Raw genomic sequence first — 19,560 nt, 5'->3', positions numbered from 1 at the left:
TCAGGCCACGATACCATCTGGACATCCTCTGTCAGACAGAAGGCTGAGATCCAAACAGTGAGGGTTCCCTGGGCTGAGAAACAACCTTAGAATTGAACAGGCTGCGTTTGCCTGGGCCCGCCATGAATTGTATCCCAGGGAATTTAACTCTTCTCTTTCATGAGACCATTTTCTTCACCTCTGAAACGAGATGCCCCTCCCTCCCCAGGAGCAGTGGCGGTGGCTGACAGAGATGATGCAGGTGGAAATGTATGGTGATGGTTGATTCGAGCCGACTCTGACAGATGCTTTGCTGACAGGGAGTCACAGAGATAGGGTCACTAGAGGTCGAGTCACAAGTCACACATACCTTCTGACCCAATCCCATGTAGGTGACAACCCAAAATTTGGTAGAATAAATGTCAATATGTCGAAAAATATCCAATACATGTACACTTTGGCTGCATGACAACCGCATTGACATTTTCTTGGGACTTTTTCTGTCCCCTTCTTAATTTCCTGGAAGTGAAAGTTCTGGATCAAAACAGTGTGTATTTTTAAGAATATTGATAGCTCTTTCCAAACAACAGCCCAGTGATATTTTTAAAATAAATCTACAGGGACTAAGGATGCAGCTCAGCTGTGGGAATGCTTGTCTAGCATGCACAAAACCTTGGACTCAGTCCTCAGCACAGCATAAACGAGGTATGGTGGTACTGTAGTCAGACCATGGGAGAGTAGAGACAAGAGGATTATAAATTCAAGGCCATTTCAGCTACATAGTGAGTTTGAAGCCATCTTGGGCTGCATGAGACCCTGCCACAAACAATGCAACAAAATGTAATAATGATTATTACCTTTCCTCTAGTGCAAATTAGTTCTGAGTATAACTTTAGCATCATTTTCACCAACTTTCATCTTTTTTGCCAAAAATTGTTGAGAAATATCTTATTCACTTTGCAGTTGTTTTTTTTTCCTTTTCTATGAAAAAGAACATTTCCACCTCATTTGTTTATTTGTCATGTATTTTTCTCTTTGTAACTCTAGTCATTGGTGCCCTGTGCCTTGCTTACAAGGCATGTGAGCCATGTGAGGGCTACTCTAGTATCACTGGTGTCCCTCCTGGATTTGAAGATTTTCTGTAGCTTGCAGGGTTTTCTGGTAAAGCTTTAGGCAAGAAAAAGGAGAGCTTGGGCTAGTGTCTACTCTTAAGTGTTAGATAGCACCATGTTTTCTCGTTTCTAGATTTCATGTTTTCTAGTCTTAGTGTCTGGCTGGTTCTGGGAGGGCAGATATTCCTGGGCTGGCTAGTTCCTGGAGATGCAGACATCTTGCTACAAGGAGCCTTTCCTATGTCCACCAACCACTCCAGAGCGACACTTGTCTCCTTGGTGGGGCTATCATGTAAGGCTACTATTCTTTGCTCTGCTCACCCAAGGAAGACAGCTGGGATTAGAAAACTGAATACAGCTGCCGTTTCCCAAGAACTCACTGAAATTCAAGAAGCCAACCTTCTCTAGATTTGCTTAGCCCACCCTCCTTTCTTACCTGAAGAAACCTCAGCAGGGTTCTAGGAAAATAACTCAGTCACTAAAGTGTCTGCCACACAAACATAAGGATTGTGTTCAATCCCCGAGCACTCCCATAAAAAGATGGGTATGAAGGTGTGCACTTACTTCAATCCCAGCACTGGGAGGCAGAGACGTACAGATTCCTGAGGCTCGCCAGAAAACCAATAGAGCTTGCTTCATGAGTTCCAGGCCAGTGAGAGACCCAGTCTCAAAAGCAAGGTAGATAGGGCCTGAAGAACGGCACCCAAGATTGACCTCTGGCCTTCACAAGCTCACGTGCACATGGATGCACATTAGCACCACCACCCCCCCCACACACACACCACACAAAGAAAAAAACAAAGACTTATGCACTCCTGACCCTCCTGCTCCCTTCCTTCCTGACTCCTCTGGTACTTCTGCACATACCTTCCTCCTCCATTTCCCTGGCCTCCATGGCGTACCATGTCCCCTTATCTTAGGATCTATGAACATAGTAAACAACTTGTTGATGGCAGCATCATTCTGCAAATGGCCTTGACTTACAATAAACTAAAACCCACATTTTAAGAGAAGAACCATTACTTTTATCCAATATAGCTGGACCATTTTTGGTGTGTCTCCATCAGTCATTTTCTTGTTCATCCTATCTTCCTCAATCCTTGTCATCTCTTGCCAGTTATGTACACTGGATGACGTCCTGGCATCCTTCATGGATGCTGTTGGTCCCTCATCTTCTCGGGCTATCTGCATCTCTTCTCCTTGGGATGAAGACCACACCATTCTCTTCTTGGGACGATCCCTCTCTCCTCTGGTACTCCAATATCTTCCCTTCTCTCCTTCATTTATCCTCTCCTTCTGTGTAGACTAACAACTTTCAGTGACACTTCTTTGATCCCACACTTGCCAGGCTACTTTATGCCCTACTTTTTTCATGACAAACTTTCTCAAAGGATGTATATACTCTCTCCAGTTCACACTAGTGTGCTTTCTGAAGGGTCAGATCCACTGAAATTACTCCACACCACAAAAGACAACCATGCTGCCAGATGAAATCTCACTCCTCACTCAGTACATACTTGGTTTTGAATGAGACTTGGGTCCCTTGAAATCCTCTTCTCTCTTAACTCCCCAACATGAACAGGGTATGACAACTGTTGCTTACCAAGTTCTTCTCATGGAACAGGCAATGCTTTTTCTTTTATTGTAAATAGATTTTTTTATACGCAATATACTTTGATTATGGTATACTCCCCTCCCCCTCCACTCTCTCCAATTCCTCCTAATTATTATCCCATCTGGGAACACCCTGTTTCCGTCTCTCATTAGTAAACAAACAGATATCTAAGGAATGATAATAAAATAAACAAACAAACAGATGGGGGGACAATGAAACAACAAAATAAGTAAAAGAGCCAAAGGAAAACCCACAAGAAGTACATCTGGGTGCAGAGACACACACATACATTCACACACTCAGGAATCCCATGAAATCCCAAACTGGAAACCATAATAAATATGCAAAGAACCTGGAAGGTAGGAAGGAAAAATAGCTCCCTAAATTAACATGATGAAACAAAGATCCTCCAAAGACATTGTTCAATTCATTTTGTGTTGGCCATCTAGGGCTGGGCATCGGGCTACCCTTGAGTGATTTGTTTCCCAAGTGAGACTCCCTTGGAGGGAACTTATTTTCATTTGCAAGTGGCTACCAATTAGAGACTTGCTTCTGGGTTAGGAATGGAGGCAGGTGTCCACTTTTCCTTGAAACTCTAGAACTCCACCTGGTGCAGACCCATGCAGGCCCTGTGCATGCTGCCACAGCCTGGTGCAGACCCATGCAGGCCTTGTGCATGCTGCCACAACCTCCGGAGTTCATATGTGCTCCCTCCCTGTGGCGTCCAAATGGCCTTGATTCTTGGGTGCCCTCCATCCCTTCTGGAGCTTATACTCTTTCTGCCTCCTCTTCTGCAGGGTTTCCTCAGCCCGAAGGGGAGGGATTTATTGGAGAAATCCCTTTTAGGGTCGTGTGTCCCAAGGTCTCTCACTCTGCATATTTTCGGACTGTGGATCTCTTTATTTGTTCCCATCTGCGGCAGAAGGAGGCTTTTCTGAGCCGGGCACTGAACTAAGTACAGAAGAATGTTATTAGGAGTCATTTTATTGTTAAGTCCTCTTAGTGGGACAGTATTTGGTTTTCCCCTAGGTCCTTCACCTATTAGGTCTCAGGTTCTTGCCCACCACTGGGTATGGCTCCCATCTCATGCCTTAGCTCAAATAAGATAATGGTTGGTTGCTCCCATAAGTTCTGTACCACTGTTGCACTTGCGTATCTTGCAGGCCGGTTACTCTTGTAGGTTCAAGGGTTTAGGCTTGAGTTGGTATTTACCTTTCTCCTCCGGTGGCACACAGAGGACTTTCTAGGACCATGAACACTAGTCTATAGAGGAGAAGGCTCTTTGTATGCACCAGCTCAACGTCTCCATGTTCAGTGAGTTGTGTCGGTGTTGTCTTCAGCAACAGGCCCTTACGGTCAGCTTGTGGAGAGACACCAAAAGTCTTGGCAATAGCCTGAAGTGTTTGTAGGCTCCCATGGAACCCTTCAGGCCAACAACTGGATTAGATGTAACTCATTTCTGTCATTGCAAACTGCATTTAGTGACAAGAGATGTCCAGACTCTGTGTTTATGTTGCCTCAATGAAATAGGAGAGAAGATGGAAGTTCAGAGAAACAAGTCACTTACTTCCCAAGGTTACAGAGCTAGCTGATACTGACTGCAAACTAAAGCCCAAATTCTATTCCGATTTACCACTTCAGTCAACTTTATTACCTGAGGGGTAAAGAGTATTCCATGCTTATCCATGGAAGAATCTTAGAGTGATAAGTGGTTCCAGATTTTTGGTAGGCTGGAGTTGACGGTGGGCTTTGAGAAATTAAGCAGACAGAACAGAAGGGGTTCAGATGACAGGCAGACACATTGGGAAGGAACAGGAAATGAGCCGAGAGAAGCCATTCCCAGCAGAGGGGTATCTGTGCCCCATCTCTCTGCTGTTTCTTCTCTCCCCACCTTAGAGACTCCAGGTGCACCTGTGGAATATGCATGTTACAACCTTGTTCTCTATCTCACTGGATGCCATGGGCTCTGAGCCACGTGATTTAGTCTCAGCAAGCCCCCAAGGAACCCTCCTTTGACAGGCAGCCACATGGCTGTGAGGTGGAGGCAGGTGAGTCTTGCATCGTGTCTTGAATATTAAAACCTGCCCCCTGGAGGGGCATCTGGCTCTACTGAGTTCCAGGGCCCCAGGCTGTTGCCTGCTTCACTTGGATGTGAATAAATCAGGTGCCGGGGGTTGGGAACTGCTTCTAAGGGTCTAGAAACACAAACAGACTTTGCCTTGTGTGATGAGTGGAAAGTATGAAGGCCCAGAGGGTTTTTAGAGCACACAGTCCCTACAATAATACCCCTCACTTCTGCTCAGAAATCCCACTAGCCCCCAGTGAAATTAATCATATAAACAGCATGAATATGAAGGACTAAATAATGACCCACAAGTATACCCACATCCTCATTGCTGGAACCCATGAATGTTGCTTTGCAGAATGAAAATTACTGTGTGGCTGTGATGATGCTAAGGAGAGAGAGATGGAGAGGGGATCCTAAAGGTTGGGCGTCATCACAACAGTGCACAGAAGACGGATGCCAAGAAAATGAGATGTGAGGATGAAACATAAGCTCAGTGTAATTCCCAGGCAAGGCACAAGCCGGGGCATGCAGGCAGTCCCCAGGAGGCTACAAGACACAGGCTTCTTCCAGAAGGCACCGACCCTGATGAACTTTAATATTTAATCTCACGTTAAAAGAAATTGAGACAGGATCTTCCTAGCCAGCTCAAAATCATAAATCATAATCCCCCTGCATCTGCCTCCTAAGCACTGGAATTACAGGTGTGCACCAAGACTAAGCCTTGAAATTGATATCTAATTTCTGGCCTCTCGAATCATTTGAGAATAAGTCCATGTTGTTTGAAGTCATTAAGTCTTTGTTAGAACAGTTAATGCAGAGACAAGCCTAGAGCTAGGGACAGTGTCCTTACCTCTTCCCTTGGGGATAACTATGACATGAAGTATCTCTCGGAGAGAGGGAGCTACCTGATGATTCCATTTGCTCCAAGGACATTCACTAAGCATCTACTATGTACCTAATGCAGAACGCATAGCTGGCACTAAGAAAGCAGTATCTCTGTATTCGTGAAACTGGTTGTGCAGTGGGTGGGAGCAGGTGTACACTGTGCCATCACTTGATGAAATAGCAAAGTACTTTCAAATATATAGCTCAATATAAATGATTAAAAAGAAAGAAAAGAAAAAAGGAAAAGGAAAGGGACATTAAGGGGCCACCAAGATGCTCAGGAGGTAAAGGTATTTACTTGCAAGCCCAGTGACATGAGTCTGCATCCCGAAGCCAAGATGAAAATGACAGAATTGACACTCTGTGTCATGCCATCGCGGCTTGTTGTCAGGACTTGGAGGCTTAGTCATTTGCACTGGTCCTCACTTCACATGGGCATCTATCCTGCTTTGGCCTCAATCCTGTTATTAATACTGGAAAATAGTACTCTGCTATATATTTGTTGATTAGTTCATGGTACCATCAACTTCTGTGTGAGCAGAGACTTGAGGCATTCTTTATCAGAGTCCGTATTTCCCCCTTTCACCAAAGACAGAATGAGGTTCAAAAGGAAATGGCATGCCCACTTTAAATAAGGGTGCAAGACTTTTGGTTAAAATAGTGTCTATTTAAAATTATTTAAAATTTATTAAGGCAAGGAAAAATTCCAAAAGCATTTGACGGCCATGAAAAACACATTATATGGTTTTTGAAATGAGGTTTAGAGTTATATTTTCCATTTCTAAGACAAGATTAAAAGAAATATCTAATAATGTTTATTCCATACTTAGCTGGAGATGGTATGCCATCTGTTCTGTGGGTGGAATGTGACAGAAAAACTAGTTTCACCTGGGTGACATGAGATACTCTTTTTTTTCTTTTTTTTTCTTTTAATTCTCATGGTCATCATGTTTTCAAAGCTGCTTCTCAGTCATGGATGCTGGCCCATGGCAATAAACAACAAGTACTCTGATGGGAAGCAAGGCATGGGGGGAGACTGAGAGGCGTCCAAGAGTCTGTGGAGAAGGGATATGTGTACACACTTACTGTTTTCACACCAATCCCACCTACAGATTCTTAGATAATTCCTTAGATATTTTGGTTTTTTCCTATCTTACAAGTGGCTATAGGCTTTTGCTGTGTTTTTTTGATGCTGTTTTTAAATATTATATTATACGTTCTGATTGGTAAACATGGCCACAACTTTAGAGTTATCACTGAAGTTGTCTGTATTAGTTGCATTTAAATATATAAGTGCTCTCAAAATGGTTGCCATTTAGCTAAGGACTTAAGCAATTTTGGATCTGTGAAACTTGCTATAATAAAAAATACTGCTGTGTATTTTTTATTATATATATGTATGTATATATATAAAGATATACATATTTATATATATGTATGTATATATATAAAGAAAATGACAGAATTGTTTCCACAAAGTTGTCCTATGATGTCCCACCACGGTCACCACAGTCACACAGTAGCACATGCTCCTCACACGCATTACACAAATGTACATACATTTGAGTTAAGATCTAAATGATGAGCGTGCAGCTGTGTGGAGATGGGGCCGGGAGCAGGGCTCAGTATTCTGAGGGCAAGCACTTGGATAGAGGGAACAAACCCATGGAGAGAATTTGTTGTGTTCAAAGGATATACAAGAAGGGTGGATGATGCACAGAGACTGGGAGAACTGGGGAGAAATAGCGATCTGCGGGGCTAGACCTCCCCAGACTCTGCAGATATAAAAAGAAGACTGGAAATAGTCTAAATGCCAGGAAGGTGCCAGTTGAGGATGGAGATGGGGCAGAGACAGTCAAGGCGGAGAGATACGGTGTTTAGACATATCTCTGTGTTTGTAGGACTATGAGGTGTGGGGAGGGGGGGGGGTGGAGAGAGGACATGTCGACCGTTAGGAGAGACCAGTTCCGAGTCTTCTGCTCTCAAACAATGGTGGGCTACCCTCAGTAATGCAGGGAAGTGGACAGAATCATGCGGGGAGTCACATGGGAAGTATGTAGAGTCAGGTGGAGGGGAAATAAATAAAATCATGAGGATCACCAAGTTTATAGTAGTAAGAGAAAAGACCACAGGGGAGCATTCTGTCACGAGTGGGACACTTACTGGCATGTAGACATTTAGGCACAAGCTTAGAATTGGATCTCTATGGTGCCAAATTGCAACCTTAGCCTATCAATGACTTCATTTGCAAGACTTAGCCAAACTCCTGAAGGCCCAAGTTGGAGTGGGGGGCATACATAGTGATGAACCAGGTGAGCTCTGTAAGAGCTACAACTCTCAACAGTCCTCAAACTGTGTAATTCTAACTGATAACCCATCTCTTTGTGCCTGTTTCCTCCTCTACAAGTGGGGACAGTGAAACTGGCCTCAGGTGATGGGGATGGAGGGTGGAGGCTTGCTAGCCCTTACTCAGTATTGGCATCATGGTTCCCCTTGCAGCCCTGCCTGAATTCCAGGCCAAGTGACGCTTCCAGTTAGCACCAATCAGGGAAAAGAGGACATGAGTAAAGAAGATCAAAGACACTCGTGGGCTTTATTGCCTAATCCCACCCACCCACCCTTTCATGTGATATATGGCATTGTCAGAGTAGATTCATTCCGAAACTGACGTCAGGACCTAGAGTTAGGCTCCTTCCTTCCTGGCTTCTGAGAAGCTAAAGTTCTTCTTTGACTTCCCGTTTCCTCGCCGGTTGAGACAACTGCTCCAGCTGAGCCACCTTCTCGGCCTTCTTGGCTGTTTCCTTCCTTCCGGCTGGCTCTGCCGCCTTGCTTGTGCTCCCCAGCACAGGTGGCACTTTCTCTTGCCTGTCTTTGGTTGCTTCCTCCAGCTTGAGCAACTGCTGCTCGGGCAACTTTTCTATGAGCTGGGTCTCTGGCTCAGCTATCACTTCCTCCTCTACGGCTTCGTTTTGCTCAATGGACAATAGCTGTTAGAGAAAATGTGGGAACAAGAGAGGGAAGCGGGAGGAAAATAAAGAAATATGTGTGATCATTGTGGTGACAACTGGTCTGGCTGTTCTGCATGAGCCCAGAAAGAACCCTATTTAGCTTAAATGTCCTCAGAGACACAGTGAGATGACAAAGTGCCCTGCTATGCTTGTGACCCCTTTGTCAGGGGACACACCTCTTCTATGACAGGTGCAGACGTCCAGCCCCTAACTCCAGGATGAAACAGGTGACTTTGGCTTAGTTAATGGGATACATCTCTAGCATCCATGTTGCAACTACTGAAAAACGGATCTTATCTTTCTAAACCGGGAGGAGGTAAGTTTGGAGCTATGGGGTAACCGTTAGCATCTACTGGGAAGTGACTGCTTGAGCAAGCTGCTAAGACGGAAGAAAACACGTGGGAAGGCAGAACACAGATATGAGCTTCTGAGTTTGTCTGTGCCAAATGTTCTACCCGGTAAATGGAATAAACACCCATTGCTGCTGAAGCAGGTGAAGAGTGTCTTTGATATTAGCAACAAAAAGCATCCTAACTGATTCAGATGGCACCTTCTAGTGCAGTGTGGCATGGTTAGGAGAGAGGAGAAACTGTGGTCACATCCATCAGGACAGCAATGCCGGCTCCCATCATCTCAGGAAGTGACAAGCAGGCTGTTTGGAAGGCTGGATGTTACTTCAGAGTCTGATTTTTAATGACTGCCATTTCTACTTCCTGGTGACAAGTTCCCTTAAGACAGCAGTGAGCTCACCAAAATGGTTGTCCATGCAGCCTTAAAACCATCTCCAGAGAGAATGAGATAACTGATAGAACTCAAGGCATAAGTTTTATGTGGGCCTTGGCTTCCTGGTAATTGTGTGGGAGAGAGAAGACCCAGCCTGCAGTTCTGCCACTTACTTCATCCTCTTCCTCAGTCCTAATCTTGACATGGTGTTCCAGGAAGTCACAGAAGCCCTTCATACTGTGTTCTCCTTTATACGGGACAGCCTAGGAAGGCAAGAAAGCAGGATTAATATGGGAGCCTCTTCCTGTAAGTTGCTCGTAAAGTGTTACAAAAAAAAAAAAAAGAAAGAAAGAAAAGAAAGAAAGAAAGAAACTTGGAATCAAATTCTTAACAATCTGGACCTACCCCCCCTCACACACACCAAAAAAAAAATAAAATAAATAAAAAGCCTTAGCCTCTGTGAGCTTTCTTTACCATGGCTCTAAGACAAGGATAAAAACTCTTTCGTCAGAGGATGTGAGGAATGGACCATATATGAGCTATAAAGCCACACTTTATACGTCTAACCCTTGACTGTTTTCTTACCAGTGTGGTCTGCTTACTGAACTTATGACTCAGTTTCCTCACATGGTGTTCATTTCAGGAGCTTCCCCACAGGGTTGTTGGATTAAATGAGCTAATACAGAAAATGTGCTTAAAGTAGTGTTTGGTTTATGCTAAGTACCACATGTGTTTGCTCTTAAGAGTAGCTGGTATTAGTAGCCTTATAACAATAACAAGAAAAATAGTTGTTATTTTATAAAGCACCTACTGCATGGTCAGTGTTCATTCGTAATAGTTTCCTTTCCTTTGTGGATCTTTAAGAAGATTAAAAAGCTACTTCCTACCCACTGATTGCTTAAGCTTTTTACTGTATAACTTTAGATTGGTGACAGACTCATCCTATCCATCTAAACTCATTTTCTACAGTTTCTCTACATGTGACGTCTGCACTGGGATGGCATCTCATGGTGCTCTGGTCATTCTGCCCACCTCATTCCTCATGTTACACATCTTATAGAGTTCATGTCCCCTCCTTTAAGTCTTCACCATTCTCCAGGGTTCCAAGTCTGTATAAAGACTTTAGCCTTATCTTCCCTCCAGACTCTGCTTCCCCATTGCATACATAGGTAGACCCTGTCACTATGACTTTGCCTCCCACTCATCCACTCTTGTCTAGAGCAAAGACCTTGGCTCATGCCCCTTTGATTGATACCCTTCCCCATCAATTGAGAGCATGTTCCACCAGTCCTGGTGATGGTTGCACAAGAACCAGAATTCCCTGGTGCAAAGAGGATTGTTGGTGTCTGGTACACATGCTTTAATCTGGTAGCATTTCACCCCAATATCCCTATTGGGAGGTTCTTACTTTATTCTCTGTAGCTTGTGGAGAGCTTAGCCTCAATACTAGAGGAAACTCATCATTGTCCAATCAAAACATCCATATCATTGTTGACACAGTGATCAGTCGACAATGAGCAATGGACTCAAGTTGTGCGCAACTGTAACGTCTTAGAACTTGAGTGGAATAAGTTGGAAAATAAACTTGAACATGGGAGCATACTAGGGACTGGCGCTGAGAATATTCAGTAGAGGGCCGAGCTGGAGAGACACTGAGTTCCTGGTGGTGACATAACATTTTCAATTATGTGATCCCAAGAGCCCCTTACCTCTTGTGAGTCGGTGGGGAAGAGCCTGAAGAATGGATACTGATCTGGATTCGCCAGCTCAATGTCATTTGCTGTTATGTCCATCTTGGCAATGATGACAGTGGAGTGGTTCTGATATTTTATACCCAACTCTTCTAGCAGCGGTAGCAGTGCCTTGCACTTCTCAGACCAGGGAGCATCTGGAAAAGAAGGGTCTTGCTCAGCTCCCACTGGCTCTGAAAGCTGATGCCACACAGCACCACTGTGTTCTTCTCACCACACATCTACTCAGCGGATCCACACACTCTTTCACTCTCACCAGAGGTTATTGGTATATCTCAGTGTATAATTACTGTTAAGTAAACTAGAATAAAAATTAGCCTTGTCCTATTCCTTCTGGACACTAACATTTTCCATGTGTTAATGCGTTCTTTAAAAAAAAAAAAACCCTTTCTTTTAACATAGTGTTCCACTCCAGTTGAAGAGAAAACCAGGGGAAATATTTATGCTGCTGTTATGTCTGAAAGAGAATGTGTGTGTTTACAGCACAGAAGTTAAGCACTTGACCAAGGTCATCCAGAAAATTAAGCAAAGGAAACAGGACTTGAAGACAGACCACGTGGGCTTGATTATACTACAAATATGGCATAGCATGTTATATAATGTACATAACAATATTAATATATAAATAATATATAAATACATAACAATATTATATGCCTTTCAGTCCCTGTGAAGAGAACATGCTCAAAAAACTGAACAGGTATGTGCTAAAATTATGACAACTACCTTGGCGGGTATACTGGCCTTCCTTGTGAAAAGTCCTTTGAGCCTTGAGGGGTCAGACAGCTGGCCCCTTTGAAAGAGACCAGAGCACAGATCCCAAACAGGGAAAGCCAGACCTTACTGGTTTGCCCTCATCTGAAGCTCAGAACTCAAGAGTTTTGCTCTGTGGGAGGAATGGCCTCAGATGCCCTGACATTACACTTTTGCAAGCCCATCTATCCATTTACCAGCCAAGTGTCCCTTGTGATCAAATCTGTCTACAGCACCAAGAGACCCCCTGGAGCCTGATGAGCCCTGGGTAGGAACATGGGGGATAATGGCTGAAGCCTTAGGGTGCAATCCCACAGCCCTACTTCCAAGAAAATGAGGCTGGTCTTGCTTTTTATCAGGAGAAAATGAGTGTTCTCAGAACTCTGTGTGTCGGTAAGTACAGAAAGGCTGCCCCGGCTCCGTGATGAAAGGGAGCAGATTGCTGTGACTCAGCTGGGCAGCTCTCAGAAGCACTGTCAGCCCACAAGTGTCTGCTTCACGGAGGCTGAGATAGGAGGCAGGATGGAATCAGCAGAGAGACGGCTTCACTTTGAGTCTTAGTACTTACCGTGTGACCTTGACCTGTGTCATGGAGGAAGCGACTGTGCCTTCCTCATTGTTTTGTGTCACACGCCACGTGATACACTTAAGCCCAGCTCAGTGTACAAGCTCACTAAAAGTACCTTTGCCTGTCTGAAGCAGCTTTGGAGTCACCTTCTCCACTGTCTTCGTGGAGAGAAGGCTCGAGCTTGGGGGGCTGGCATATACACTAGGGACGACTGGAAAGGGCCATAGTCCTTTTCAAGCCGTGGGGATAATTAGAACAGCAGGAAGAGCAGTCATCATTTGTAAAGTGCCTGCAACATGCCCAGCACTATTCCAAGTCCTTGAGATGAAACATTTATGCCCCTACCTCACAGGGCCATCGGATGAACCATTTAAGACCCAAAGCAAGGGATTCTGGGTGATAACATGAATGGAGGTGCTGGAGCTGAACTGAAAATGCTCAAATCCCATTTCCAGCACTTAGTGGGTGATCCTGGGAATGTTTCTTCCCTGAGATTCTGTTGAATGATCCGTGCATGGGAGGCATAATAGGAGCTGCTTTCGGGAGAATATGGTGGAGAATTTAATGATATAGGTGTACAATGACTCAAGCCCGAGTCCTAACATATTGGTGCATCCAAAAAAAACCATGTTAGTTGCCAGTGTTACTGTTACACACTGTCATAGGACTGGATTATGTGGAAAGCATTCATGCTTACTAAGAATTAATTCGGGGCACCAAGTTGCCTGTGTCTTGATCTAATCGTTTTAAGAGAAGGGAGATAATTCTCAGCATGGTTTGAGAGTCTATGGGTTTGGAGACAGCACCACCCATGAATTCAGAAGCAATACTGGAAAAGTAAGAGTGGGGTCCTTAGCCTCTCATTGTCTCCATGGAGATACTTACAGAACATCACAAACACGTCCTTCTCCTTATCAAAGACAACCACATTGAAGTTCTTCCCCACAAGCCTCTTAACTGGCCCTTGGTCCCAATATTTTGGAATATCTTCACTGGATTTGTGTTTCTAGGAAGCAAATTCAAGAGGTCTAACACTCTCCACTCCAGAAAAAAATAAACAACTGGGGTTCCCCCACCTCCACCCTCAAATAAGGAAAGGAAAAGGCTTTGTCTTGAAAGGTTTGAAATACAGAGATAGTCACAATCTCAGTGTCAACTCTGTGTTGTCCAGAGCAGACAGGGGTCAGATAGCTGGGGGTTGGGGAGGTCAGAGCCTGAGAGGGGTCAGGGCACTGATGGGGGTGTCAGAGTCTGAGGGGGGGTCAGAGCCTGAGGGGGGTCAGAGCACTGACAGGGGTCAGAGATATGGACTGCCATTATCCATATCTATGATTCTCAGGATTCTCAGATGACAATGGAACTCATGTCATTAGCATCTCAACTAGACTGCTTGGGAACAATGGCTGTTCCCAGTAACTGAGAGGCAAGACCAAGGCAGTTCTATGCCACCTTCCCTCAAGTCCATTGTTAATTTTTCTCTTGCCTTTCTTTAGCTGTATTGATCGTCAATTGGCCCCCAAAGCCTAACCATCTCCTGACTCAGGCTGGCATATTCTTCCCACGGCCTGGAAGGCCTTCTCCAAGTTTTCCTCCCCTTCCTCTATTCAGTGAACTCAAATTTATTCTTCAAGATGAGAAGTTATTTGAAATGCCCATTTGTGTTACCTTCAGAACGGTATCAATGATTTTTCTGCCTCACTAGATGGTGCCTTAAAGAACTTTTTTCTTTTCTCACCAAATGTCTACACATAGAAAGTACGAGTTTTTAGCTCAGTAAAGAGTTTTCCAATGAAGTACAGAAAGAATGGCTCCGTCATCTGTTTTAGCTTAAAGAAAGCTATAGAAATCTTAGAATATATTTTCTATACAACCACTGACTCCTGCGGAGTCTATACTCTCTTTTCCATTTTCTCTATGACTACCCTAGTCTAAATAGTGCATGCTTCTCACATGGAATCCCCCTGCGTCTCCTCCAAATCATCCGTATACCTTTATTTTCTACAGGTAAAGCTCTATTTTTATCATGAAGATCTGATTTCTCCTTGTATATGGAATGCCAACTCTTTTCTATGCTTATGAAGTCCTTGCTGCCTGGCTTCTGTCAAACTCTTTAGCATTTTCTTTCGTGGTACCACCCCTCCTCTCCCTCACAGCCTCTGGAAATGACTCAAAGGTCTTTCACTGGAAGCAGAAAGGTGCGGGGAGACTGGGCACAGAAGACGAGCAATGAGGCTCATAGTGAAGAGCTAGGACCAGGCAGATCAGGCAGAGACCATTGGCCATGAGGAGGATGCTAATCTGTATTCTGGAGCACAACAGAGCACGCTGGCCTTTGAAGGGTGGGAAAACCACCTTGCGTCTAACTGGAGGGAAGAAGAGCGCACTCTGGAAGCGATACTGGACAGCGAGGGGCACTAGCGTGAAGACTTCTCTTTCCTTGGGGATTTATGGGTAGAGGGCTGGGCTGAGAGTGGAGGTAGGAATGGGATGGGACCAGAAACTGACCTGGAGGTAAAGAGATGAATACCTTAGAGGGATTTAGACAGATTTCTTGGGGGCATTTCTTGGTAGAGGAAAGTTTGGTTGGTGGGTCTACAGGATCAGTCAGTCTCATGGTGGAGTTCCTCTTTTCTGACATTACTATAGAAATAGTAGAGAACTTAAATGGGTGCAATAAGACCTGGGTTTTGGCCTGGGGGTATAGATTCCTTCTATACCTTCAGGGTGTAAAAGAAGAAGAACATAGAGAAGATGAGAAAGTGACCAGGGTAACACACTGTAGAATCCAAGTTAATGGAGAAGACACCAGAGAGACTGAGACAGCCTCCAAAGATTGAATGCCATGGGACAGCTGAAACTCTTTACTTATTTTTTGTTGTATATAACTTAAAGATTATTTTATTTAACCACATATAGACATCACCATTTCAACAAGTAGTTAATGGCAAACAGTAAAATGTTTTACAGTTTTCTTTATTTTAATTTTTCTTTTTTTCCCTCCTTTTCATTGTTTTTATTGAGCTATTTTTTCTTCACTCCTTCCCGTCCTCCCCTCTTACCCCCTCTCATGATCCCCACGCTCTCAATTTACTCAGGAGATCTTGTCTTGTTCTACTTCCCATGTAGATTAGATTCATATGTCTCTCTTAAGGTCCTCTTTGATGTCTAGGTTCTCTGGGATTGTGAATTGTAGGCTGGTTGTCTTTGCTTTATGTCTAAAAACACTTATGAGTGAGTACATATGGTAATTGTCTTTCTGGGTCTGGGTTACCTCCCTCAATATGTTTTCTAGATCCATTCATTTGCCTGCAAATTTCAGGAAGTCATAGTTTTTTTTTTTGTTTTGTTTTTTGTTTTTTTTTCTGCTGTGAAGTACTCCATTGTGTAAATGTACCACATTTTCCTTATCCATTCTTTGGTCAAGGAGCATTTAGGTTGTTTCCAGGTTCTGGCTATGAAAAATAATGCTGCTATGAACATAGTTAAGCACATGACCTTGTGGCATGAATGGACATCCTTTGGGTATATACCCAAAAGTGGTATTACTGGGTCTTGAGGAAGGTTGTTTCCTAATTTTCTGAGAAATCGCCATACTGCTTTCAAAGTGGCTGCACCAGTTTGCACTCCCACCAGCAATGGAGGGGTGCTTTCTTTGCAGAGTGAGGCTCTTTAGCAGTGTGGTCAGTGAGGTGAACTAAGAAGAGGAGAAACTTGAAATGAGACCTTTGGAGGAACTTCTAGCTGTAGATAAGGAACACTTGAGCAGAGGGCTGGGATGGTGGGTGCATACCAACCCATGGGGAACAGAGCTAAGCATGGTGGACGTTAATGCCTACGAATGATGGCAAAGCAGCATGGCGGTACCCTGCACTGAGGAGCCTGCATCCTCAGAGGGAGCAAGGGAGATGGTCAGAGGATAACAGCAAGGGATAAAAGGAAATAGTGTGATGCCAAAAGCATCAAAAAAAAGGCCAAAAATGTTAGGTTTTAGATGCTAGAAAGAGAAATGGTTTGGAAGTACCAGGAAGGACATCAGCTTTTCCCTTTGACCTCACAATCATGTGAGTGAGAGAAGACCTTCCTTTCCACTGAGAAGGCTGTAGAGGAGGAGGGGTCCCTATGGAAATAGATGGAAAGGAAGGGAAGCAGCCAGAGATAAGGTCTCTGTAGATGCATAGCTACCCGAGGACTCTCTGTGCACTCCTGTCATTATCCAAAACACATCTGAAGGATCCTCTACTTACTCTCAAAGATATTTGGGTTTCTACAATAAACACTGTTACGCATCGGGAGGGCTAGCAGGTAACTTCCTGAACCACCCTTTCAACAGCATGGACGGTGTCTCTCCACCCTTCACAATCTAAAGGTCCCTGAAGCTCTTGAGGCTAAATCCTGGCTGCTATTTGCTCCGTCTCCTTCCCCTCTAACCCTAGGTCAAGTGGGTTTTCTGAGAAGAGGCTGTAGGAAGGACTAAAGCCTCCTTCAGAAGACAAGTCAGTTTCTAGAACATCTCAACTTCTTCTATTCTGAACTCCTATTTTCTTTATGACTAAACAACAGGTAGTGAGTTTCCAGTCTCTGAAGAAGCCTCAAGCTTCAGTGATTGAAGGCGGAGAATGGAGAGACTGTGCCACGCTGAGCCTTAGGATGGTCTTTGTTCTATCTCTCCAGAACGAAATGAAACCAGCAAAATTCTAACGAGGTCCTGGGGTTCTAGACATGACTTACCTGAGAGCAAGCTTACCTTGGCAGTTTTGCTGAGGAAGCTCTGGCAGAATTTCTTGAGGCTTTCAAAGGTTATGTCGTCTGTGGGCATTTTGTACCTGGTATCAGAGGTTATGTTCAGGATTTGAACAGATGGGACATTGACGGTCGCGATCCGGAAGTACTCGAAGACACGTTTGTTTTTGGGTTCATCCGCATTCACAAGGATAAAAAGAATCTGCCAAATCAAGCAAAACCTCTTGCAGCTCTAGACCCTTCATCAAAGGAAAGGAGCAGTTGAGAAGCAAGGAGCTAATGATACTCAAATAGCAAGGCCTAGGGAGTGCCTCCAGGGTGACTCACTCCCACACTCACAAGCGCACAGGCAACCTCCCCCAGGCTGGTTTCTGCGCTATGCATAATCCACTCAACTCCAGGAACTGAGCAAGTCCTGAGTTTCATCCTTGTCCCATGCCTTGGTTTCCTTGTCTGTCAAAAGGTGATTGTGTTCATACTTGCTTTAAAGGATTGCTTTAAGAATGTATGCAAACAGACACTGGGAGAAACAATTAATTTAATGGATCCTCCTGAAACTGAGATGTTTCTGTAAAGCAAAGGACACAGTTAACAAGACAAAATGGCAGCCTGCAGTATGGGAAAAGATCTTCACCAATCCCACATCAGACAGAGGGCTAATCTCCAAAATACACAAAGAACTCAAGAAATTGGACACAAAAGAACAAATAATCCAATAAAAAAATCGGGTACAGACCTGAACAAAGAACTCTCAACAGAGAAATGGCTGAAAGACACTTACAAAAATGCTCAACATCCTTAGCCTGGTGCATTTACACAATGGAGTACTACACAGCAGAAAAAATAACATCTTGAAATTTGCAGACAAATGGATGGCTCTAGAAAACATCATATTGAGTCAAGTAACGCAGACACAGAAAGACAATTATCACATGTGCCCACTCATAATTGGCTTTTAGAAATAAAGCAAAGAAAACCAGCCAACAATTCACAATCCTAGAGAACCCAGACAACAAAGAGAGACATACATGGATCTAATCTAAATGGGAAGTAGAACAAGACAAGATCTCCTGAGTAAACTGGGAGCATGGGGACCCTGGGAGTGGGTTACAGGGGAGGGGAGAGGAAGGAAGGGAAGCAGAGAAAAATGTAGAGCTCAATAAAATGAATAGAAGAAAGAATGTGTGCAAAGGCCTGGTTTGAGGAGTGGTGGTGGAAGAATGCTTTCCACATGTGAATTCAAATTTGCTCTACGAGGGAAACCCATGCCCCATTATTCACATGTTCACGCAACAAATATTCACATCTAACTGGACACTGGGGACATGGTACTGTACAAGGAAGACAGGATATCTGCTCCGTGGAACTCGCATTCCAGTGGAGGAATTGGGTAGGAAGTACATTAGATGATGACAAGTGAGAATCAGAGCAACCGTGCAGGTGAGGTGAGACGGGCTCAGTACGGTAGGGGGCCCGGAGAAGAAGCTGTTCTAGCACACAGAACAGGAAGCAGCACCCCAGAAAGTAGAAACACAGTGCAAAGAAAAGCTCTAGTAGCAAAAGGAGCATAGAGAATAGAAGGTTCTGGAAAGGAAAGACATCAGCAGCATGATGAAGAGCATCATGGGAGATGAAATCAGACGCTATAAAAATGACATGTGAGATCAGAAGTCCAGTAAGAAGCGTGGGTCTAGTTTGGTCAGAATAAAGATGGTACCAAGCCAGAGAGTGTCATGGTGGAGATTTTCAAACAATAGATCTAGCTGCAGGAAAGGAGCTAGCGGACACAGAAGATGAGTTTGAGGCTTCGGCAGGCACCTGCGGTCACATACTTTCAGGTCATTCATCCAGCCAAGGGTTTGCCCACAAAAGAAAATTTGTCAGCCTTCTGGATGCTAGAGAAACTACAGAACATAGAAAAGATGGTTAAGCCATCTAGAATCTAGCCAACAAGTACCAGTTATTGCTATACCCTACAGGATAAGGTTTAGAGAGATAGTATCAGCCAAACTCTTTATTTGTAGCTCAGTAATGACATCTGGGATGCCCTCTGACTGTGGCAACATATCATCTCCTAATACGTCTCACAGTAAATTCCAGATGCATTAAAGGGTTATTGAAAAATGGGAAAATATAGCTGCAAGCCAACAAGATAGCTCAGCAGACAAAGATGCCCACTGCCAAACCTGATATTGGAGTTCAATTTCCAGGACCCACATAGTAGAAAGAGAGAATAGACTCCCAACAGCTGTTCCCTGGCCTCCACACACATGCTGTGGAATGCATGGGCACGTGTACATACATACACTAACAATATTTTTAAATTAAATATGGCTAAGTAATGACAATTATTGCTTG

General features: G+C 44.1%; 1 protein-coding gene across 1 annotated transcript in view; it reads right to left on the bottom strand.

Moving 5' to 3' along the window:
- Positions 1–8,284: 8,284 nt before the first annotated feature.
- Positions 8,285–19,560, bottom strand: part of Pdilt (protein disulfide isomerase like, testis expressed) — a 31,999-nt gene continuing 20,723 nt past the window's right edge. Inside the window, exons 8-12 of the mRNA XM_048460523.3 lie at positions 17,207–17,404; positions 13,348–13,468; positions 11,100–11,278; positions 9,564–9,653; positions 8,285–8,646 (exon numbers count right to left, since the gene is read on the bottom strand). Of these exons, the coding sequence (XP_048316480.3) occupies positions 8,374–8,646; positions 9,564–9,653; positions 11,100–11,278; positions 13,348–13,468; positions 17,207–17,404 (861 nt within the window). The 3' untranslated portion in view covers positions 8,285–8,373. The remainder of the gene's footprint in view (positions 8,647–9,563; positions 9,654–11,099; positions 11,279–13,347; positions 13,469–17,206; positions 17,405–19,560) is intronic.

The sequence above is a fragment of the Myodes glareolus genome, chromosome 7 (assembly GCF_982192425.1).
Source record: "Myodes glareolus chromosome 7, mMyoGla1.1, whole genome shotgun sequence".
In the NCBI taxonomy this organism is placed as follows: Eukaryota; Metazoa; Chordata; class Mammalia; order Rodentia; family Cricetidae; genus Myodes; species Myodes glareolus.
Note: the sequence above shows the minus strand (reverse complement) of the source record. Positions and strands in the feature narration are given on the sequence as shown.